Source organism: Leptonychotes weddellii, chromosome 3, assembly GCF_054177405.1.
Source record: "Leptonychotes weddellii isolate Sample4059 chromosome 3, ASM5417740v2, whole genome shotgun sequence".
Classification (NCBI taxonomy): domain Eukaryota; kingdom Metazoa; phylum Chordata; class Mammalia; order Carnivora; family Phocidae; genus Leptonychotes; species Leptonychotes weddellii.
Genome location: NC_138371.1, coordinates 168,402,840 through 168,427,251, shown reverse-complemented (window position 1 = coordinate 168,427,251; position 24,412 = coordinate 168,402,840). Strand labels below are relative to the sequence as shown.

Below are 24,412 nucleotides of genomic sequence, written 5' to 3'. Positions count from 1 at the left end.
AATTTATCTTTGACTCCTGTCTTAATAAGGCATCTAGTTATCAAGCTTTCTCTGTTTTTAATTTTAATTAGCATCTCAAATCCAATTCTGCTCCTCAATTCCATTGCCATGCTCAAATACCCTATGCAGGAGGAAATCCAAATTCCTCCACACATCACTCAAATTATCTTGAGAATCTGCCCTTGATCACCTTTCCTACCTCAGTCGCCATCTCTCCCCAGCCTCGGCACTGGGCTTGCATTCTCAAAAGTCCAGACAACTTGTTCATTAGAGGCTCTCCTGCCTTTTGTTAATTTTTTTTCTGCTCTCTTTGTCTTTACTAAAGTTCCCTTTGAAAAGCTCAACCTGTCTCAGAAGTGTGGAGGAAAACAAGGAAAGGTTGTCTGTCCGTTTTTGTTTGTTTGTTTTAGTTTTCCCTCGAGCTGGAAGTTTGAAAGGAGGTACAGTACACAGAGATGGTGAAGAGGCTGTGAAGGTATGGTCCTCGAAGGGGAACCAAAGGGATAAAATCTGAGCAAGGAAACACGACCAAAGGGCATATCCCACTGTTCCTTCATCTGCTTAATCAGCCGTCCTGCCACTTGGAGAGATCTCTTACCAGAATCCCACTGTTGCTGTTGGGGACGACATAGGTTTTATTAAAGAGATTATTACCCTGAACTTTGTTTTACAAAGTGCCATTGAACACGAGCCTTCTGACATGATTGACGTACAACAGGTGCACAGTGGTGGAGCCCTTGATCCCACTCGATGAATGGACAGCTAGTCTGGTCCTGGTCTATTCTCGCCAGGGTATTTTTGCCTCCAAGACGGTCAGTGGAGACTCCACTGTTCAGCGTTCAAGAAGGAACGGGAGAGAGGAGTGAGGGAGTTCATCTCAGCCAGAGGGAACTGTTCAACAGAATCACTCAAATCCCAAATGACTGTTGATCGGAATAGAGCCACAATAGGAAACAGAAAGCTTGTCTTTCACACGTGATCTTCAGGGCAAACACTTCGTTTGGAAAGCTATTAAACCTTTACTACTCCAATGTGATCCACAGACACCAAATGGAAGCCCGAGCAGTCGAATGGATCCATGACGTGCTGTGTCTCCGCCCAGGAGGCCAGAAGCAAGAATCGGCTGCTGGTTTCTTTTCTTTTTTTTTTTTTTAAAGATTTTATTTATTTATTTGAGAGTGAGAGAGAGAAAGAGCACAAGAGGGGGGAGCGGGAGAGGGAGAAGCAGACTCCCTGCCGAGCAGGGAGCCCGATGCAGGACTCAATCCCGGGACTCCAGGATCATGACCTGAGCCGAAGGCAGTCACTTAACCAACTGAGCCACCCAGGCGCCCGGCTGCTGGTTTCTTAAAGATGGTCTGTACCTGAGCTCAGGGCATGGAAAAAATGAGCAGAAAAGATTGAGGAGGATGACAGTGGAAATCAAGCCCCAGCCTCTGACAGTGCACTCAGGTGTGCATCTGTTCCCTGATTCTGTGTTGTAATTAAAAAGAATGATTTTTACATATTTAGATATTTTCCATTTATCCTGGTCTGATGCCTGAATTTGAATGCAGCTGAAGTTAAGGGTACTAATTAATTGTGAATCACTCCAATACTCGAATATGAGGCCTCTTTGAGCCTAATGTGCAAATTTATGTAAAAACAATGTGAAAATTAGAAATGCATTGGCACATTTTTTTAACCAGAACTGTAGCGTTCTGTCTAGTCAAACAGACTGCTCATTTGCAAGTTGTCTATATGCAAAGCGTTCTGCCCCTGGGAGCCTCAAATCTCCTTAGCAAGTCGTCTGAAATTTGAGAACAGCTTTGTTCTGAACCCACTTTCTAGTCTCTTCACTTTCTCTCCTCTGCTTCCAGCAGTGTGGACAAAAGGCTAAGTACAGATTTCACCTGGCAGCCAGCAGCAAGCGGGGCCCGGAACAGGAAGCCCACCCTGGGACCAAGCCAAATCACCGGCCAGCCCGAAAGCCTCAAGTTTCCCCTTGCAGATCAGACCCAGTGAAGTGAAAGAGGCTGTTTGTGGGTAGGTCCTAGGCCAGCTCTCCGACTTTCTTGGGTCATGGCTGAGGTTAAAGCAGGGCAGGTGCTTTGAAACTCCATCACCACTGCCGTTGCAGGCGGCCTCGCCCGGGCTTCGCGGGAAGAGCCCGAGCTGACAAGTGCCACGGTGCAGCGGAGGTGGGGGGGGGGGGGGCGTTCGGCTCCTCTGCCCTCAGCTGCCTGGCACCAGAGCCAAGAAGTGGGCCAGAGGTCAGTCCCAGAAGATGCTTGCAGGGGGCGGGCAAGGCAGGGCAAAGTCATTCCATGTGTGGGAGTGGCAGGGGAGCCCTTATGGGAATTACTTAGCTAATCATTTAGCTGTGGGAGCAGAAAGGGTAGTGACAGAGATGGGAGGATTTCCCAGGAACTGGCATGCAGCCAGGCAGAGCTAATGGCAACCCACCCATGCCAGCAAAGGCAGCCGTGAAGCATGACCCCAAAGAGGGGCACTTCTGGGATAGGAGCTGCACCAACAATGAGGGTGAATCCCTGTCACCCCTTAGGGACATTGCACCATGTTTTCCCAGCAGCACAATCCCAGATTAAAGGGACAGCATTGCTGGGCCCCCAGCGGGGGGGGGGGGAGGGGGGACATCTGACATAATTGACTCCTCTACTTGGTGCTCACAGCCCATGTTTACTCAAGGTACGGAAAAGGTAATTCCCCATATTGAATTGCTCTGTAAATGCTGTTCTCGGTTGTAACCAGGAAGCTCAATTTCCACCAGCTTCGGTGCCATGGTCGTCACCCTGACATTGGTATTCTCTGGCCTTGATACTCACAGTGTGGTCCCCTGGATCGGCACCGTCACTCTGAGCTTGTCGGGAATGCAAACATCCTGGGGCCCACCCTAGACTTCCAGAATCAGAATCTGCACTGTAACAGGATCCCTGGAGGATTCGTGTGTTTTGAGAAGTTTGTTCTAAGGTACTTCTAATTTTCACTAAGCCAGACTGAGTTTCGCGGGGTCCAGTTATCAGCTGTATAACTTTGACTAAACCACTTCATTTCCTTGACCCTCAAGTCCTCATCTGTAAAATGGGCATGCTCATCCTACTTAATTTAACATGATTAAAGTAAACAACAAATTAGAATTTATCCTATAAACTGAGAATCCTGATCGAAATACTCAATTTTATTCTTATGCCGCATCTTAACTCAATAATTGGATTATAAACTCCTGAGAACAGGAACAATCTCTCCTCTACCTTTTTTTTTTATCTTCCTTACACACCGAGTACAGTTTTCCACCTATAATGAGGTTGACTATTTGACATTTACAAAAATCAACCTCCCTTGGAACCTCCAACCACCACCCCCACCAAAAAAAAAAAAAAAAATCCGATTTCAATTCCTGACTCCAAGCACAAAGTGCTCCTGTCACTCTGACCTAATTCTCTGAGGTTCATCCCTCTAAATAACTGTATTGTCTCTATCTAAAACAGCACTTTGTTACCATGGCGACACACACATAATCGCTTGTGTAATTGAGGGTGGCTCTGCTAGTCAGCCCTCTTCCCACCAGACAACATAGAAAACATTCTACCCTCCTGCATGTTACTCTCCCATAGGTTTGCAACGAGGCCCTACATGTTTCTCAAACTTACATATACTTTATGAACACTATAGACCAATAGGAGCAGACCGATCGTTACGGTAGGAAGATGATTTGGGGGAGGAAATTGGAGGTCTGGGTCCCAGTTCAGAGCCTGACACTATTTTGCAATTTAACTTGGGATAGGACACTCGACTTTTCAGGACCCAAGCCCTCCCTATTTAAAGAGAGGTGAGGGAACAACGTGCCGGCTTAACCCTCCAATGTTCTGTCATTTTCTGAGTTGTTTCTAAGTGTCACTTAACTGACATTAGTTAAAAAACCTTCCCAGCATTAAACATTAACACAGGTCTTTTTCTATGGTGGGGTTCATTATCATGCCAATAAATGATTAATTATAATTCTCTGACCGGACCAATAATTTGGCAGGACTCGTATGATTCATAACTTGTGCTCTGTTGTAATGTTACCTCTGAAAACTGACTTACTAGCATTTATTGTTTTTTATTGCCTCTCCCAGGTGGCTTTTGAAAGAGAAGACCAAGTGACACATGTTTAAGAAGGGTTTAAAAGTTGGCCGTGGTTGGATTAGGCATTATTAATCTAGAGAGGAGCAGAAGACTCGTACTTCTGTGGACTTCTGTGGCCATCTGAGCAGCAAATCCATCAATGAATAACTCAACGGGCTGTTCGGCTAATGCAACAGTGTGTGATGGTGCATCCTGTGTGGTAACTAAGGAAAATTTCAATGAGATTCTCAGTGTGGTACTGAGTACTGTCTTGACCATCCTCTTGGCTATGGTGATGTTCTCCATGGGATGCAATGTGGAAATCAAGAAATTCCTAGGACACATAAAGCGGCCATGGGGCATATGTGTCGGCTTCCTCTGTCAGTTTGGAATCATGCCCCTCACAGGATTCATCCTGTCGGTGGTCTTTGACATCCTCCCCATCCAAGGAGTGGTGGTAGTCATCATGGGATGCTGTCCCGGAGGAACCGCCTCCAATATCTTGGCCTATTGGGTCGATGGCGACATGGACTTGAGGTAAGATATCTAAACCTCTGCATACTGCAATCACATTGAATTAATCTTTTTAGAAGCCTGTGTTACTGTGATGTCCATCCAATCTGCCACTGATCTAGGGTACAACTGAGGAATTAAACAGAAGAGAAGAAATGGATTCACTCGCCTTCCTGTACAACTGCTTAGCTACTGGAATTTGGGGGTTACACTTTGTATTTGCGCTTTTTAATCTCGCTCAGCTAACAGGGAGTTGGATAATTGCTATTTATCTTTGGGAAAAGATTCAAAGTTTTTCAAAAAAGAAATTCTTTCCGAGCCGCAAGTGTACCTGAGAAAGTTTTCCTTGTTGGTACCAGGAAAAAAAAGAACAAAAGAAACCAACCTCTCTCTGTGGTGATGAGAAGCTCTGAGTGCAATCATGAAATCAAATTGTTCATTAAACAGTAGAATCCGTGCTGAGACAATGGTCAACTCCACAACTATAGCCAGTTCTTTGAACAAGCTTTTTTCTGAACAAGCCTAAAGAAGAATTTGTACATTTGCTTCACTTCTACTGGCATCAAAAGGAAAAGAAAAAAAAAAACCTACAGCAGCTTTTTTTAAATTATGCTTACCTTACTATAAACAGAAAATGGTTTCTCTGCTTCCCACAGAGTAATCTAAATTGCAATGTTTGCCCAATTCATCCCGTGCCAGTCTGAACTAGCACTGAGGGAAAAAAAATTAATGGAAATAAGACGAAGCATTAATGTGATGAGACTGAGAATTTTAATGCTTTAAGTTGAATAGCAAAATGTCTTTTTCCTTACCTGACAATTCCTCATTTCCTGGGAAAGGTATGCATTTCTGCAAAGCCTCCAGGTGTTAATGTAACGAGTGCTTATTAAATACTATACAGGAGGCAATCAGCTCTGTTAATCACCAGCTACTATACTCAGAAGAGAGAAGCTTAAGGTATAGAGATGTAACCACTACAAAATGTAAAACTGTATTCCATGTTGATCCGGTGCCTACTGAGCAACTGGGAGTCTGCCATCTCATCTCAGCTGGTGCTGATCCTCCCAAGCTTTAGAAAAGCCGTACAAACTATGTGTCTGCACTTCACATATTTTTCACTTAAGGAAATACCATATCCTCCTTGTAAGGGATTTTTTTCCCTAAGGAAGTCCTATAATGAACAAAGGATGGCAAGCGTTGTTCAGGTTTAGTTAATCTGTGAACCACCACATAGCAATAAGGTCCTTTTAGACTTCAACTTAGTTTGATCCGGACATAAGCACTCAGAGGTGACAATTCTCAAAGCCAGCACCCACTACACCAAGGGGAGTGACCTGAATTGAATATGGGACTTTGACATCTGAACAACTTTTATATAATATTTGTAACTTTCCAGCAAAATGGAAGAGTCTTCTACCTCAAGATAATGCCACATGTGTAATCATTTTGTAAGATGGGAAAAGTATGCGTGATGCTTATTTGGCCATTGAAACAGATTTCTTTCTGCAGGCTAAAACTGTAGGGCCCTAATCTAAAAGCTGCAACTTACACTTTTCTGTGGCCTTAAGGAAATCTTATTTGTCTTGAAACAGATGACTATGTAATCCTATCTACCTCATACAACAATTCCTGTAAAAAATGAAAATATTAAAAAATAAGAACCAAGGTAGAATTTGAAACCTTGGTAGAAAACATCCAGCTGAATCAGTATATATGAATCGTTCAGCAAGTCAGAATTATCCCCAAATGGGATATATGGCATTGAAATTTTTAATTTTCGTTCCAGAGAGTGTGTACTCCACAGATCCCCCTTGTCTTGCAATAACAAAATAACACCAACGGCTCTCCGGTCCAGCAGTCACCTTGTTAGCAATTCCACCTATCCAGAACTCAAAGTAAAAGACTACACAGCACAAATAAATCCTGCTTAATCTCATGAATGTTCCTTACATGGACCTTCTTGATCTCCTAAGCCTAGAGCTCTGTTGGGCTATTTCCCAGCACCAAGGATGACAATAAGAAGTGGGGGCAGGGAACGAGGCACCAGAGGGGCAGGCCTGTGTCTTACAGCAGCACGTGGCCCAGAAAGCCTGGCCTCAAGAGAGAAGACCCAAAATGCCTACAAAACAAAGAAGGCAACTCACCGGACCAGCAGCCTCTGCATCACTTAGTCTAGAGCCCAACAGCTCTGTAAACACAACCACCCAGAGGACATTGCTGTATTGTAGCGAGGAATAACCCCTATCACAATGGCTCATAATCATTGAAAGGAGTTAAATTAGGCCACTATGTAAGATGATGACATTACGCATCACATATGTTAAAGGAAAACTGTTTGAATTATTTCTTTAAAGCAAATTAAGAGATTATCACCTCAGCTATTGGGAAACAGTTTTCCAACCTTTCTATTCTTCTGGAGTCAATTCTGTCCTCTAAGAACTTAACCTTCTCCACTTCCACTGGAACTCCAGAAATGGCAGCCAAGATATGATTGTTTATACCAACAAGTATCTGTACTGCTTACTAGTTGCTCGAACACATACCACACAATGCCAGCAGAACTACTCCATCTACATCAACTTTCCTGGATGTGGTTTCTGGGAGAAGAAACTAAATCATCCTCCCCCCGCGCCAGGGCCCCCTGTCCCCTCCCTCAGCCCAGTGTCTCCCCACACACCTTTGTCTCCCCCTCTCCCCCTCATCACCCTACCATTTCTTCTAAACCTGGGAAGCCATTGCATTTTTCAATCTCTAGTGAGAAACAACAAAGCAGACACTTTTCCTTAACAAAATTATAGACCTTGCTCATTGAAATATAGCAGGTGATATTTCAGCTCCTTCTCAGATCACTCCAGCCTAGAAAATTGTTGCAGAAATCTGATTAGTGTGCAGGTATTTTCACCTGGTCTAGCTGTGCTGTGGGTATCCTATGCACAAAATGTTTCTGGGAGAAATGAAGATGACAACTGTGGCAGGACCCATAGTTCGGGGACACAGAGAGGTCTGCCTCCTTTGTGTCTGCTGTATTCCCAGAGATCCCCCGTTTTCAAACTCCCTTTCTTAGCAAAGACCTCAGCCATACCATGCAAGGACTTTTCCTTCTCACTTTCCTTTCTTTGACTTCTTCTTTGGGGAATACTTGTATGTGCATCCTTCCTTCCACTTCCCCCAATTCCTTCACTACCATCTATTAGCTACATTCCCCTTAACTATTTTCTAGTGTTAATAGTTTCTGGATTTTCCTTCCACATCCTTTGTTCTCTGGCTAAAGATTGTTGCATTTTTCATCTTCCAGGTCCATTTTCATGGTTATTTCAGTTGTTCAAGATCCCCAAACCTCTGGCTTATCACAAATTTGAAGCAATCTCTCCCATTTAAATCACATAAATGTCCAGTTCCTCTCTACTCTAAGAACTAACCTAACACTATTTTACTGTTTTTCCCCTCTAAGTAACCAAGTTCTGTTTCTCTCATGTAACATTTAGTTTTATTTTACTAAGTAGTATTGACTAGGCACTATTAGGAGTCATACACAGTACCAATATTCCACATACATTGGTGTATTTAACCCTCAAGATAATCCTCTTAAGGTCAGTACTATTATTTTCTGCCTTTGACAGATGATAAAATTAAGGCTCATAACCTTCCCCAGAGTCTCAAAGGCAGTATATGTCAAAATCAGAATTCAGACCCAGACCTATCCACTTATCCCTATCCAGACTCTTAATCTCTGTTCAACATTGTTTCTATCACTTACCACACCCCCAATTTCTAGCACCACCTGTATATACTTTGTCCTGATCTTTCAAATTTGGTGTTTCACTTCTAATATGATAGTCTTTGCATTCCTCATCACTGATGTCACCAAATTCCTCAACATTTACTGAATTCTCATTTATTGTTCTTACTTCTAAAAAAAAAAAAAAACAGTTATCCCTGGTGGTTAATAGAGCTAAAGCCAAAAATTGCAGACAAGAGAACTTTTTGCTTTTCTTACGTTTTTCCTCATTCCAATATAAACTCATGGTAGTATTTCTATTGTTGACATCTATGCTTCTTATAAAATTTCAGATTTCATTCATTTAAAATGATTTTTTTGATTTTGCTAATCTATTCCCCTACATTGCTCCCTAAAATTATTACCTGTGAATTGTTTTTCATCTCATTTTGAGTGGTTTGATATTATTCTCATATTAGTTCAAATGGCATCAACTTCCAGGCCATCTAGTCTCTTGTACTTCTGCAAAGCCTCACGGTCAAGGTGGCCCACTAAAGCTAGACCATTCCCTTCCCCAACTGCTGACTTGTCCTTCCTCATGGTCTTCAAGAAACTACTCTTGCCAAACTCAAACCATGACACAACTTCATAAATTGGCTTAGCAATAATTCAAAATTGAAGCTTTCCCAATGAAATTTGAAAGAAAAAACAAAGAGATAAGTAGACTTCTTCTAAACGTTGTTCTCATAGTTTAAAACGAAAAACTCTTGGCCTTCTCTTTGCTAAACGATCCAGGTAGTGAACACTGCTCCCTTCGTGCACCCCCCTCCTGTCCTCTCCACTCTGGAAAGTACATCGGACATACTGAAATAAAAGTGATTTCATTATGGCGATTACCTTAAATCCATTCTAATTTATTTTTTAAATAAAAAAGAGAATGTCAAAGGAAGGGAGAGAGTTTACAAACTCCAGTATTTTAATTGTAAGTAGGACTATTTATGAAAAGTATTATTCTGGTTTTGGATTCTGCCTTAGCATCCCTTTTTTGTATCTAAATTAAGTTAACCTGTCACAATAGATGGTACTTCTTGGAAATGTTTTACATACATCTCTAGCATTGGTTGGTGTTATACTATTTTAGCTCCACTAAGTATTTTTTTCCTAAAATCTTTAAACACATTTTAAGTGAAGTCACCCCCAGTTTAAAAAAAAAAAAAAAAGGTTACTAGGGAAGTTAAGCCCCATGATAAACATTACTGCCCTGACCCTTTTTTTTTCCTGCCAAAACTGCACTTAGATATATTAAAACAAAATTCTCACCTCTAGCTGTTTTCCTTAGCACTGTATAGTGTGGGTTGTTGGTGTTTGTGGGGGGCAGCTGGAGGAGGCACAGGTGAAATAAATAATTTCACATTTTCTTTCAAGTCCACATATAATACCTTTAAGAAATTACTACTCTGATAGTCTCCAATGCTACTTTTGGAGGAAGACCTTTCAGAAAAATTTCTCCGGTTTCCTGATTCTGTATTATGCCAGAACACCACACCACACCACACCACACACACACACACACACAATGGCTGGATGGCTAATACAGTAACTGACTTTTAATAAGATCTTTGCATTATTCTAAGTACTGGACTCACTGGGTCATTAGTCCTCACAGCCTATGAGGTGGCAACAATTTTATCTTCATTTCACAGACAAGGAAACTGGCAAAAGGAAGTCAAGTAAATTACCCAAAGAACGTAGTACTTATGTAATAAGTGGCCACACTTGCTTCCAACCCAGGCAGTGTCTGACTTAAATGTCTGGCCCAAAGATTTAACAGCTCAGTTCCCCAGGAGCAGAATGTGCCTCTGTACACATGGTCCTTTAACGGGACCACGAATACCCACTACCCAAAAACCTCTCTTCCGTCCACTGTCACACTGTTGAAAATAACGCCATTCTGTATAATTTCTTCCACGTCAAAAGCCAAAGTCCACTTACCCAGCCAGGTCTTCTCACTAAAACACAGATGCTCTCAGGAGGAATAGTACCAAACCCTGGTTCTTCTGAACACACATTTGGTAAATTTCTTAGCCGAAATAGAATCCAGGCCTCCCCTGCCTGCTTGAATATTTTCATTCATTTTTTAAGTCAGCTTCCTCTTTCTCAAGCCACAGGCATTGGGGCAATAATCTGTCTGCCTTCAAAAAAGACACTGAGGCCCCCTCCCTTGGACATGTGCTCTCCCCCAAGGGCCCAGGGAGGCCCATCTCAGTACAGACAGACACGGCATAGCCCCTAAAGTTTTGGCTGGTATAGATGTGTTTGCTCTTCTCTGATTGGAGGTTCACAGGGTGGCGTGTCCAAGCACCTTGTACCTTTTTAAATAATGAATTGAAACAGGCATTAACTATCTTCTCTGATCCTTGAGAACCCATGGGGAGGGAGGAACGACCCAAGACAAAGTAGAAAAACAAACCCAATCTCAGCATTTTGCCCAAGGCCAGGACCTGCACAAAGATGGGCACGTGTCTGTGTCCTTCCATCAGCCTAGATGCTGCTGCCGCCGGAACGTCTTTTGCGGGACTTCCTAATCACGAATTGCACCATGAAGCAAGCTCTCCCCCTAGAAAGCCCAGGTGGATGAATCAACCTGCCCATTTCCTTTCAGCATCAGCATGACGACATGCTCCACGCTGCTTGCCCTAGGAATGATGCCGCTGTGCCTCTTTATCTATACCAAAATGTGGGTCGACTCTGGGACGATCATCATTCCCTTTGATACCATAGGTAAGTAAGTCATCCCTCCGCTAGAGTTCTGAATATCCCCATCCTATTCTCTGTTTATCTTCAGGCCAGGCTCAGACCCAGCTCATATTTACCTCTTGCATATTTATCTCATTACAAGTCACGCCTGCGTTTCAATGCAGGTTGGCAGAATCTAAATGCCAAACCTTGACCCCAAGGGAAAACTTGCTTTTCCTCCATTGAAATCAGCAGGAAGAGGGGCTGACTTAAAGGAAGCCAAGATTGCTGAGGCACAAGAGACTCTGTCCTTTCCTCAACCCACAGTAAAATTAGTTCATGGGAACGTGAGTTTGCTCCCAGACCCTCAGATCGAAGAAGTATTAAAAAAAAAATTCCACTAATGATTTAAAATTAGGGCACCTAGTAAGCAATCGTGAGTGTTGCACTGGGAAACTACCAGAGGAAACATATTGTAGATAACACTCGATTGTGAGCCCCGCCTTGATTCAGAAGGTGATTTACTTCCACAGTCTCTATACCATGCCCTAGGAGTCAAGTCTGCGAGTCAGGACTCTATCTCCACTCATTTTGCTCCCAGATGTTCACCCCCACCCCAAAGGGGCTGTTTTTCTGTTTCTGGGACAACAGATGACAGCGGGAAATTAAGTCGTTTGTGTTACATGGGATCAAGGGTAAGATGAGACAGTTCCTGGCCTTCCCAAACCAGGCATTTCCCACAGAGCTGTAGTCATAAAAGATGAGATACAGGTGAGATAATACATATTACCAGGTACGTGGCACACTGCATAGTCATTATTCAGCTGACAGGCTGCCTCAGGAGGTGTGAGTGTCCACTGAAGGGAGCTTAGTGTAAATGAAGCTAAGCAATGACTCAGAAGGATATTTGTAAAGGAATTCCTTTTGGCATGGGAAGCTGCATCTAAAAATCCTTCCCATTTCTACGAAAGATTCTTTCTGTGATGAAAACGGGATTGGGGTCTACACAACTAAATTAGAGCAAACTTTGAAAACACTAATCGGGGACGACTTGTATCGACACAAATACTCAATATGGGATTTCTCTGCACAAGGCCCTTCTAGTGATCTGGGGAACTCCCTCATACCAGATATAATCTCCTGCAAACAGGTTTTAGGGTGACCCTGCAGAATTAATCACCTGCTATGCCTCAGGCTCCTTAACTCTCAGTCTGCTCCCTGGGAGAGCATCTTCAAGTCAAACAATGTAGACTGCTTGCGTGGTGTGCATTGTAGGTCTCTCAAAGAACCTGTTGAGTAAGGAGTTTAATTCTGTATTACTTATTGTTTTAAAAAATAATTTAAGCTTTTAAAATATTCTCCTCTAGAAATTCATTCCTGTCTGGAAAACATTCCATGGCGATATCGAATAATTCGAACTATAGTATGAATGACTTATGGCACATCCTTTAATGTGAATAAATTTTGAAAGGAAAAGAACATGAGAAAGAGTAATCAGCACCTCAGTGGTGGTAAAGGTCATCAGAAAAAAGGTCAGGGCAAAAAAGAAAGAAAATAGAAAAAAAAAGAGGGGAAGATTAAAAACTTTTTAATGAGTTTGAAAAACAAAGATTTAACTCTGCTTATTCACCATTTTGCCCAGTCTTATTTTCCAACCTAACCTTCTTGCTGTTGGTTTGTCCAGCCCTTTAAGAAAACAAACAACCTAATTACTTCACACGTTGTTCTCACCACTTTTTAGATGGGGAAGTTAAGGCCCAAGGTAACGGTTTAATTTGTCCCAGCTGAACCGTGAGCTGGACATGCCCCCCCGCCCCGGGCTGCTCATGCTCTCTGTGGACAGGACTGCCAAGCCCAGGCTCCACACGATGCCCACCTAGCTCTGAAGGGGCAACACTCTCCCTGAGCCCTTCCCATGGGGGCGTCTGGGTGGAGGAGGGCGGCCGCAGAGCTGGCACCTCTGAACACAGCTGCAGCAGGTGGCCGTCCCTGCCCCGCCTCCGCTGTCTCTTGGAGGGTGTCTAGCACCATGAACTATGCACCTGCCTTATCACCTAATTCCCATGGCAGCAGCGTGAGCTAGACGTAATCTACCCACTTCACAAACGGGGAAACCAGACTGCAGAGGGGCTGGACAGTTTGCATCATCCCCACAGTCTGTAAGGTTCCACTCTGAGTCGATCTGGCTCCACGACCACCCCGTGACTGCCCGCCTCTCGCTTTTATCCACCTTTCCTTCCTCCCATACGTGCTCTGTGAACTCGATTAAGGCCCAGTTATGGTTCACATGGTGTAACCACAAGCAGATGCTTTCCGGTCTAATTGGACAGGCATTTGAGAAGGGGCGGGGGGAGAGGGGGTACAGGCACTTAAGGAAGAGGGAAAACAGCCCTGAGAAGGAAAGAGAATCTTTACCCCACTAGGGAGTCAAGAGACACACCAACCCACCTCTCCAGATGGGAGCCACACACTCTGAGCAGGAGGGAGGGCAAAGAGTGTCTTTTCCGGTCAAGTTCTAGTCCTGGAAAAACTATCCCTGGCCTCATCTGGTCAGGAGAGGAAACACAATTTGGGCAGGTGGTCCTGCTTGCATGCTTATCCTGTAGCCTTGGGCCACTTGGAGGAGATAAAGACTCTTAGCATGAGGGGCCCGACCATGGTTGGGGGGCGGGGGCAGGGAGGTGGCTCCTTTCACAGAGCCAACACATTTAAAATATCTAGTACCCAAGCCTAACCACACTGCCATTCCAAGCGCAGTATTTGCACCGACTTAAGCTACCATACTACAATCTATGCGTATCAAGATGGTTTTAATTTAAGGCCTACAAACTTCACAAAATTTAGGGAATAGTCTGGACACCCTGGGGAGGAAGTCTCCTCCCAAAGTAGCAGGATGTAAGGATACTCAAAGGGGATTTTTCTAGGGGCTCTCACCAGCACATCTATCAACGACTCTTCCATATCCTGTGTTCCACCATTTTCTCCCCATCCTGTCCTCCCATCTTTCTTTTTTTCCTGCTGTAGATATTCCTGTCCATGACTTAATCCCTTTGAGTAATTTCTGGGAAAAAGTAACTGCTGACCTTTATATCGCCAGGAGGACCAGAAGAAATTATGTTTTCATCACTGTTGTGTTCATTTTAAATTCATATTTACAGCCCTGAAATCTAGAATCCATTTTCCAGTCTTCATTGAATCTAGTCCAATGCTAAGCAAAAACCACTCTCAAAATCTCATTATTCAATTCCACTTTCTCCTACTGCTTTAAAAGGATATTTGAAAAAGAAACAGCCCATCAGAAGTTCAAAGTTGTTGGTACTATGTTATATAAAAGCAGTGATTGGACCAATGAGTGTTAAGTAACATGGAGAAACAAACCACCTGTCATGGGAACAGCAGTAAATTTAACACAGGGAAATTGAAGTATGACTCTTTTATCTGGCTGGGTGAGCACGTTCTTGCAAAGAATTATAATTACTTGAGAAGTCGCCAAATACATTTATTATCTCACAGAAAATTTAAAGCATGCTTTTCAACCTCTTCTCTCACCTCTCTGCTCTAGATTTGAATAACCAAGCTTGGTCTGAGCCAGAAGTCATTAGCCCATGGAATGCCTGGAGAATTTTGAACTTTTTGTTTTATTTCTACTACTAGGAAGTAACAGGGAGATGGAAAATATCTGTGTGTACCCCCACAAACATAAACATACACACAAACTTTAAAAAGGTATTTTTCCTAGGATATAAAGATCCAAAGACCAAAGAAGCCAAGATTCTGACAAATTGAAACAAAAAAGTGTCAGTATAAAGAGCGCTAAAAAGGATTTATATCATCCATATTATCAATGCTCTGACAGTAATTCGAAATTATTTACTGGAGTGGGTAAAGATGGAGAGTTTTGTTGTTTTGCTTGAGTCTGTTTTGTGTATTCGAGAAGGGAGACTGATCAAGCTTTTATCGAGCTGCTTACTCTTTTGTTTTCCTCTCTCCTGTGCTCTGTGTTCTGCTGATGAAATGCCTCTTCTGTCATATTTAGGTACATCTTTGGTCGCTCTTGTTGTTCCTATTTCCATTGGAATGTTTGTTAATCACAAATGGCCCCAAAAAGCCAAGATCATACTTAAGGTAAGTGTCCTTTGCCATAGGTTGCAAAGTCAAACGCTCCACAGTGTGAGTTCCAATAATAGGTCTATTCCAGCTACTAAACTGGTTTTCTCATTATATTATAAACCTCCATCTAGGGGGACTTGACATTGTTAGATATGCTGTCCACTCTTCTAGAACATGCGCCCCAGTCCCATCTACAGGGCAGAATTCTATGCCCACTTAGAGATACCCAACTCAAACACCACCTCCTGCTTTTACCCTACCCTGTACTCCCACAGCACTTGGCTCTGATCTCTGTTCTGTGGATCTGTATTATAAAATAGACCTAGAGAGCTGTTTTTGAAAATAGATCATATGTTTCTTATCTCTGAATCCATATGGCCAGTTCAGCACCTGGCATCTGGTAGATATTAGTACCCATTAGTAATTGGTAATCATTCATTCCCCTTTGCCAACTGTATTCTAGTGAGGTGAGATGGATATGGATAAAAGTGGGATAGAAAGACACAGAGGATATAAATCCAGACATTAATACAGATAAAGATATAGATAGATATAGATGTAGACATACATATATCCCACTGATCAGGACACAAAATAAGCTAGCCGGTGTTCTTTGTTCCTCTGGACCCCCCCCCCAAAAAAAAGTTATAATCTCCATTTTTTTTAATGTGAAAAGGAGAAAACAGTAACAACAGTGGTTTTGTTTGCATATGCTTTTTTTTTTTTTAAAGATTTTATTTATTTATTTGAGAGAGAGAGAATGAGAGAGAGCACATGAGATGGGGGAGGGTCAGAGGGAGAAGCAGACTCCCTGCAGAGCAGGGAGCCCGATGCGGGACTCGATCCAGGGACACCAGGATCATGACCTGAGCTGAAGGCAGTCGCTTAACCAACTGAGCCACCCAGGCGCCCTGCATATGCTTTTTTAACTTTTGTAGAGTTTTATATCCTTTTTCTCACTATCATCATCATGAAAGGTGTCTAGGGCAAGATTTTATCCTCAGTTATAGATGAAGAAAGCAGAACTAAGAGAAGTTGTGTGACTCACCGAAGGAAGGAGAGCAGGAAGAATTGGATCTAGAGGCCAGGTCTTCCAGTTCATGCTGATTGTTTTTTTTTCCTCTCCAACAAGGATAATTTGCAAGCTAGAACATCTTCTTCAGGCTAATGGAGCGTGGACATTAGAGGTCCTGCTATTTTCTTAAAAATGAGAACCTAGGACAAGCACCAGAGTTTCTGGTGGGCTGACCACAGTCATCGGGAGAGGAATACACAGCACAGTGACTTCACTATCACAACTGTTGGGTCTGCTTGTGTCTTCCTTCCAGATCGGATCCATCATGGGCATAATCCTTATCGTGCTCATAGCTGTCGTTGGAGGAATCCTATACCAGAGTGCCTGGATCATCGCTCCCAAACTGTGGATCATAGGAACACTATTTCCTTTAGCCGGATACTCTCTAGGGTTTTTACTGGCCAGAATATCTGGTCAGCCCTGGCACAGGTATGGTGCTTTGGTAAATCAGACTGGGAATTTTCTTCCATAATAGCTGTAGTATGCACTTGTTAGGGCTGCTGTAGGGAAGTACCCCAAACAGGGCGGTTTAAGCAACAGAAATCTATTGTCTTACAGTTCTGGAAATTAGAAGTCCAAAAATCAGCATGCCAGCAGTATGGTTCCTTCTGAGGGATGTGAGGGGGAATCTGTCCCAGACCTGTCTCCTTGGTTTGAAGATGGCTGTTTTCACATTGTCTTTTTTCCATGAGTGTCTCTGTGTCCAAATTTCCCCTTATGATAAGGACACCAGTCATATTGGATTAGGGCCTACCCTAATCACTTTACCTTAACTAAGTATATTTACGATGACCCTATTTCCAAATAAGGTCACATTCTGAGGTCCTGGGCATTAGGACTTTAGCATGTGCATTTGGGAGGACAAAATTCAACCCATAACAACTGTGAATACTGATAACAAATTCAAAATCTTTCACCTATAATAACATTCACCCCATTTCTGAATATGTCATTATATAGACTCATTCATTCCTAAATTATACAAGCCCCCCAGAAAGAAAATACTGACCACCTCTCTGTTGTTCAAATGCTTGGGGACCATTCCCCACACAATGCAGATTGAGCCCTTCCAATGTCTCCCATTCTTGTTCTCTAAGCAGAATAACTTCAGCAAGAGCACTTAGGCTGGCCTTGTCACACACAAGGGCTCCTCCAGCCAGCAGCAGGATGGACTCATCATTCCAAGGCACTGATATAGAACTGGGGTTAGCATGTGTGAGTCTGGTACCGAGTAGAAACTTTTCCTCTCCTACCAGCCCATGTGAATCCATGGGCAGAAAGAAAAGAAGGTGTCAGCATTGGAGTGTGTATGAGGTTGGGAAAGAGATGAGCAGCACCGGGTAGTTGGGAGTTACATGTCGTCAGACCGACCTAGAACTACCACTTACTGATCTTGGGACCTCAGGACAGGCGCTCACTCTTCCTCTGACTTTTCTCACCTGTAGAATGGGGGCAATAACACCTACATGGCAGATTTTTTATCAAGATTTATCAGAAAAACAAATCCAACTTAAAAATAAAGGAACTCTAACAAGTACTCTCTCTTGTTTTCTCAGCCCCTGCTCTGTGCTCTGCACTGTTACCAAGGGCATAATTGAAAAGAGTGAAATAAGCCCACTTTGAATTTATGGAACACTAACATAAATGATCCTGCTCTTTTCATATCTGCATTTTTTATTTATAAATATCTGCTTTAAATGTATATGTATTATTTAATATGTAATTTCATTTATATTGAATATATTACTTATTAATACAGATTATGACATAAATATTGTCTTTATATATAAGGATATATACATACATATATACACATATTACATACATATACACATATATAAAGATATACATGAACATATAATATATATAGACACACCCATATAGATCTATTCTACTGCTCAGGGGCCAAATAAGCTAGTCGGTGTTCTTTGTTTCTCTGGACAAAAACAAATGTTATAATCTCTAAATTTTTTTTAAAGATTTTATTTATTTATTTGAGAGAGAGAGAATGTGAGACAGAGAGCATGAGAGGGAAGAGGCTCAGAGGGAGAAGCAGACCCCCCAGTGAGCAGGGAGCCCGATGTGAGACTCGATCCTGGGACTCCAGGATCATGACCTGAGCCGAAGGCAGTCGCTTAACCAACTGAGCCACCCAGGTGCCCTAAATTTTTTTTTAATGAGAAAACAGTAACAACAGTGGTTTTGTTTGCATATGCTTTTTAACTTTTGTAGAGTTTTATATCCCTTTTCTCATTATCATAACAATCATAAAAGATGACTAGGGAGGGCGCCTGGGTGGCTTAGTCGGTTAAGCATCCCACTCTCGATTTCGGTTCAGGTCATGATCTCAGGGACCTGGGATCGAGCCCACATCGGGCTCCCTGCTCTACGGGGAGTCTGCTTGTCTCCGTCTCCCTCTGCCGCTCTCCCACCAGCTCTCGCGCTCTCTGTCTCTCTAATGGAAGGATAAATCTTTAAAAAGAAGAAAAGGTAACTAGGGCAAGATTTTATCTATGTATATATAGAGAACACTTATGTAGTACATAATAATACATACTAAAGTTATATATCTATGTAGTTTAGGTAAAAGTACATGTTGAATAAATGTATACATTAAAAGCAGATATAAATATATACACATATATGTGCTTGCTCTCATTATATCTGCTTTTTTTTGAGAGAGAGAGCTCATGTGCACATGCATGAAGTGAGAAGAGGGGAAGGAGCAGAGGGAGAGGGAGAGAGAGAATCTTCAGCAGGCTCCACAACCAGCACAGAGCCCTATGGGGCTCGATCTCATGACCCTGAGATCATGACCTGAGCCAAAATCAAGAGTCAGACGCTTAACCGACTGAGCCACCCAGGCGCTCCCACATTATATCTGCTTCCAATGTTATACAATAACAAAGCAAAAAATACTGACAATAAAAGCATAAATCCTCTTAACATGTCTCGTAGATGCCGGACAGTTGCTTTGGAAACAGGGATGCAGAACGCTCAGCTGTGCTCCACCATCGTGCAGCTCTCCTTCACCCAGGAGGAGCTCAACCTCGTGTTTACCTTCCCGCTCATCTACAGCATCTTTCAGCTTGCCTTTGCAGCAATATTCTTAGGAAGTAAGGAACAATGCTAATCACATGTCGCTGATAATGGTCCTCTTTGAGAAATCCTCGAGTTGCTAAGATGGCATTTTTTGTGGTGGTGAATTATATAAGTTAAATTAAATTCCCTTTTTCGGGCAGTAAAATAAATGGGTGGATAAAGCCACCTATAATGTTATCATGACTTCCCAACTGCTGAAGAGAAGATTGCAATTTTATCAGAAGGTTCTAGTAAAGATTATTTATTTTTATATATTTTATATATTTACATATATTTTATATTTATGTATTTTATATATTTGTTATTTTTAAATAAAAAGTAATAGAAGTCGATTCTCTCCACCAACTTTCTTTTTCTCAGTAATTAGGAAGGCATATTAACCTGTTAGGACCATTTTATTGTGTGTTTTTCTACATGCTTCCAGGAACCTCAAACTGGTCATTTTTTCCAGATCATCATCTTGTTATGCTTTGTAAATATAGGATATTTATCCAGAACAGTGGTATACAAGGGATATTTATCAGGCTAAATTATACTGGAAGACAGACATATGTGCATGTGCATGTGTGCATATACTAAGTAACATCCATGTAATTGAAACAGTTAAAGCAAACACGTTCCCTATTTCAAGTCCTAGGGATAGCTAACCTGATTTTTAATTTTCCTCTACTGTAGCATCAGCTCTGATCCTCAGCCCCTGCCACCTGCTGGCCTTCACCTAGTTAAAGCTTTCCTTACATTTTGTTCTCCAAGGACTGATATGTTTAAACTCTATTTTTAAACTCTATTTTTTTTTCTAAATAAAGACTGATGTCTTAAGCTCGTTGATTTTTAAGGAAGGTTATATAGTGAAGGTGAAAGACACAAATAATGGGAATGGTAAGTTATAAAATGCCTGGAGGTCCAGTGTTATTTGGGTTTGGTTTTCCTTTTGTACTTCGCTCCAATAGGTATTGCACTTGCCTGTGGGCACTGATCCTTCTCTGCATTACTGTCTAGAACGCTATTGTCAGAACAAAGTTTTCCTTCTTGTATAAGACTCTCTGGATCCGTTCAAAACTTTCCACTGATTTATCACTCACACAGGAGACAGGGGTCCATGGCCTAATTACCTTGTTGTCGTGTATGACAGACATACACCCAGTTTGGTACACCTTGAGAGTTTTCCAAATAATTAGCGAGTGATGTCTACTAGAAAGCCAGAGAAAACAGACTGGTTGATAGAACGATTAAGTGAATTTACTAGTTGAATAACTAACTCAAAAGGGACTCATAGATAAGCTGAAGGAATGATGGGAAGGCAGGTACTGGTATTGGTCTTAGGCTTTCCCACATTTTTATCAGCAAGAATACAGATGAGGAAGTCATCTTTATTAATTACATGCAATGCCTGGAAACATTTTGGTAAAGGGATTAGAAGTCTAAATATTTTTGGAACAAGGAAAGGAGGACTGGGAAGGGACAGAGGGAGGAAGAGAGGAAGGACAGAAGGAAGGAAGGGAGGTAGGGAGGGAGGAAGGGAAGGAGGGAAAGAAAAGAAAGAAGGAAAGAAGAGAATAAAAAATTTGATTAAATAAAATAGGTGGTGTGTGTTGAAGAAATCCCAGCTGAAAACAGTTTATTATAAAACTGTTGGGCTATTTTAATTAACCACAAGCTCCAGTCAATAGATTCAATAGCTCAGTGGCTTCAAAATTAATATGTTGCTAAAGGGACCAACAAAGAGACATGGATCATGACATATCAAGATCTTTGGCCACTGTCTCTCAGCTGCGTATCATGAGAGTTAACATTTCCTGAGCAGTAACTATTTTCCCAGGGCCATACTAGGCACCTTACTATTTTACTTCATTTAATGTTCACAATTCCCCTCTGAGATAGACAATATGACTATACCTATTTTAAGTGTGAAGTTCCAATAAATAATACTTTCTCTCCCTCTATTGACTTTGGAACCAATTGAGAAGTAGAAGAAAAATCAGATATGTAGATAACAAAATAGCACTCTTATTACAGATAAAACTTACGTAGAAAGTATGGCTCAAAATTGCGACCCCATGGGCTGATTCATCCCTCTCCACTGCCCCATACATGTGCACATAACACGCATATACGTACATACACTGCTCATCTCCCCTTGCCAGAAAGTCTGCCCAGGTGGGCTGAGCTCACAAAGATGCTGAGAAATGGCTGCCCCCAGAGACTAGCAGCCTCTCAGAAGAGAGGAAGGCTGATCACACATCAGCCAGGGCTCCTGCTTTGTGGGAAGGAATGAAGTCAGGGAGAGACAAAGTGTTATTCCAGCCCAAGTCCTCCCCAACAGAGAGCACTAGACCAAGGTCCTTGACACTGTGCCTTGGCATGCATCGTATTTACTGAGGACTTCAATGACTGGGACACGGTGGGTACAGATTAGGGGCCCGCTACTACTCTTGGTGGGCACCCCCTGCGGGGCTGATGCCTGCTGCAGTCATGTGACCAAGCACCCCTGCCATTGTGTGCCCGGTCTTCCTGAAGCACAGCCATCCCTCTCACCGTGGCTGGCTGTGAGCTAAAGAATGCCTTCTGCTTTCTCCAAGCAACCTGCAGCCTACAAAAAGTGCAAGCCAATTTTGAGCCATAGATTGTAATCACTGTCCAAAGCAAGCTTGCAGCTAATTGTTATGAAAGTCCACTCACCTCCTGTGTATTGCTTTCTAGTGTATGTGGCATACAAGAAATGTTATGGAAAAAACAACGTGGAATTGCCAGAGAGCAAAGACAATGAAACGGTCTCCGAGTCATCGCTCCATAAGGTGAATGAAGGATTTCAACCAGATGAAAGGTAGACACTGAGTGGACAAAAGAGAAGAATTCTGAAGTGCATGCTTCTGTGATAACAAGATTTGTTTGTTTTGATGGGATATTGGGCAGGAAAAAGTTAAAGTGAAAATTTAAATTCCAGTTGAATCCATACATTAGTTTTGGTACCAAGTGACTGGTGGTCCAAATCCTTAATGTGACAAATATTTATATATATATATATATACTGTCTTTGTTATCCTGAACCAGATTCTTACCCAGAACCTCATAACCCAGAGACGAGCACCTGACTTTTTATATCTTAATATAGATGCAATGAATTATTATTATTATTATAAACTGATCAAGATTTTCTTCAGTATTTATGATTGTAAAAAGATTGAAATGAACATCTTCCACTGACATATTAATTATTACTTTGAAAATGTTGCAACTTATTTATTTATATAACTTTGTAGTGTAACATGGACAAATATCTGACTTCTTGTATTAAAAAAAAAAAAAAAATCAGCCTTCTCCAGTGACAGTCCAAAAGCAAAAATAAAAGAGTTACTAAATAGAATTCAATCACCAAATTAGAATCAGGCCCATAACCCATCAGTGACATTATGCATTGGTAGCTTTGCCTCAGGAGTCCAATGACGCCACTAGATTTTTTGGGAAAAGCAGAATTCTTTCCTATGGCTTGAATTTGACAAAGAGCTCTTCAAGCCCTAGAGAGGGATTTTCTCAAGGTTTGCCTGCAGGAGGCAGGTCTATTCAGCTCATGGGAAGGCCCTACGGTAGGCATCATGGAGCAGGGAGGTGGCAGGAGGCTCAGAGACTGCAGAAGTACTGGATAAAACATCCCTACTCTAGTGGGTGAATTCAGTTCCATGCGAGATGATGGCAAATGCAAGGAAAAGCAGCAGTAGTAAAGGCCTGCTTGAAATTCATGATAAGAGTCAGTTAGATGTCATCAAAAAAAGAATGAAGTCAGGGATCCATGAGGGAAGTGAGTATTAAGCAGTATTTGAAGAAGAAGAGGACATGCCCAGGGCCCAGAAGTAGGAAGGGCACTGCCAAGTGAGTTCTCTGCCTGCTGTGAGTATATGTCACAACAGGAAGCAGGGAGGATTTGATCAATGGCCGCAGGGTTTAATGTCAAGGGGGAAACGACTGGCCACGCGTTGGATCTAATTGAATTTCTTTTCCTTCATTCTGCGGCAATAACAGGGCACATTCTTAACTCAGATCATAGTGGTTTAGTTCTGTTTTCCATTTGGACATTTTCCCTGCCTCATAGATTTCCTTTCGAATGTTTGGGCTCCAAAGGGCCTTTTGCATTTGGATGATGTGAGTTCAGATCCTACTGGTGTTCCTCAGCATTAAAAGAACATGAAGATCAACTCTTAGCTTTCAACAGAGGGTGAGGGAATCAGCTTTAAAAATTGTAACATTTATGCCTTTTTATATGAGGGTCACATTTACAATTGAGTAAAGCTCCTATATTTTTTTTCATCATTAGACAAATATATTAAAAGGGACTAAAGATTTTTATGAAGGCCAGTAGGGGAGAGGTGGTACAGATTTTCCATTAGGGAGTTTCAAAGAATACACTTCCAATGGTGCAAAAGGAAGACTCTGGGTCTGTCTGTTAGGTACCTTCTATGCTTTCCTCATCAAACAGAAAACAGGCAGGTGTACTAAATTCACACTGTGAATTCAGATCATCATTTCAGCATACCCAGAGTCAAGGGCCTGGATGCCAGCAGCTGAAGCAAGCAGGCTTTTCCTCCCTATGGGATCCAGATATGTGAGACAAAACTTGGCTTTCTTACATGGTATGGTACCTTGTGAGTTGTGGTTTTTTTTCTAATGTGCTAGAGGGAAGAAAAATAGCTGAGCTTCGTAAAATGACAGCTCTCTATTTTTAAATGAGTTTGAAAAGCCGAATAAATTATGTATTTTATTGCCTCTGCGAGTATCCTATTAAATGAATATTTTATTTTAAAGGCTTGAATAAATGAAAATAATTTTTGTAATGTTTGGTCTATTCGAGTTTTTGTGACAACTGTCAAGATTTCTTCACTGTTCAGTTGTAGAGATATAAATAAGGTGGAGTTTCTCTAATATTAAATTGTTCTCTGAAAAGTGCCTGAAAGAAACTCTTAATTAAATACTCCAATAATTAGGTCTCCCACAGATAAAGATTGAGGTTGTCCCCAAGCAAATCATACTGGGGGAACATTAATCAAAGACTTAAAAAC

General features: G+C 42.0%; 1 protein-coding gene across 1 annotated transcript; it reads left to right on the top strand.

The window, feature by feature from the left end:
- The first annotated feature begins 4,064 nt into the window (after positions 1 to 4,064).
- On the top strand, positions 4,065 to 24,197 carry SLC10A2 (solute carrier family 10 member 2). Its single transcript, XM_081815194.1, has 6 exons — positions 4,065 to 4,644; positions 11,001 to 11,119; positions 15,111 to 15,199; positions 16,513 to 16,688; positions 19,218 to 19,375; positions 22,062 to 24,197. Exons 1-6 carry the CDS (start codon positions 4,268 to 4,270, stop codon positions 22,187 to 22,189), a joined length of 1,047 nt encoding a protein of 348 aa, XP_081671320.1. The 5' UTR covers positions 4,065 to 4,267; the 3' UTR covers positions 22,190 to 24,197.
- The last annotated feature ends 215 nt before the right edge of the window (positions 24,198 to 24,412 follow it).

Excerpts from the sequence above, each read along its gene's own strand:
- SLC10A2 (XM_081815194.1), top strand. The coding sequence starts at position 4,268 with ATGAATAACTCAACGGGCTGTTCGGCTAATGCAACAGTGTGTGATGGT. Across the intron at positions 4,645-11,000 it reads GATGGCGACATGGACTTGAG|CATCAGCATGACGACATGCT; the intron begins GTAAGATATCTA and ends ATTTCCTTTCAG. Across the intron at positions 19,376-22,061 it reads TGCAGCAATATTCTTAGGAA|TGTATGTGGCATACAAGAAA; the intron begins GTAAGGAACAAT and ends ATTGCTTTCTAG.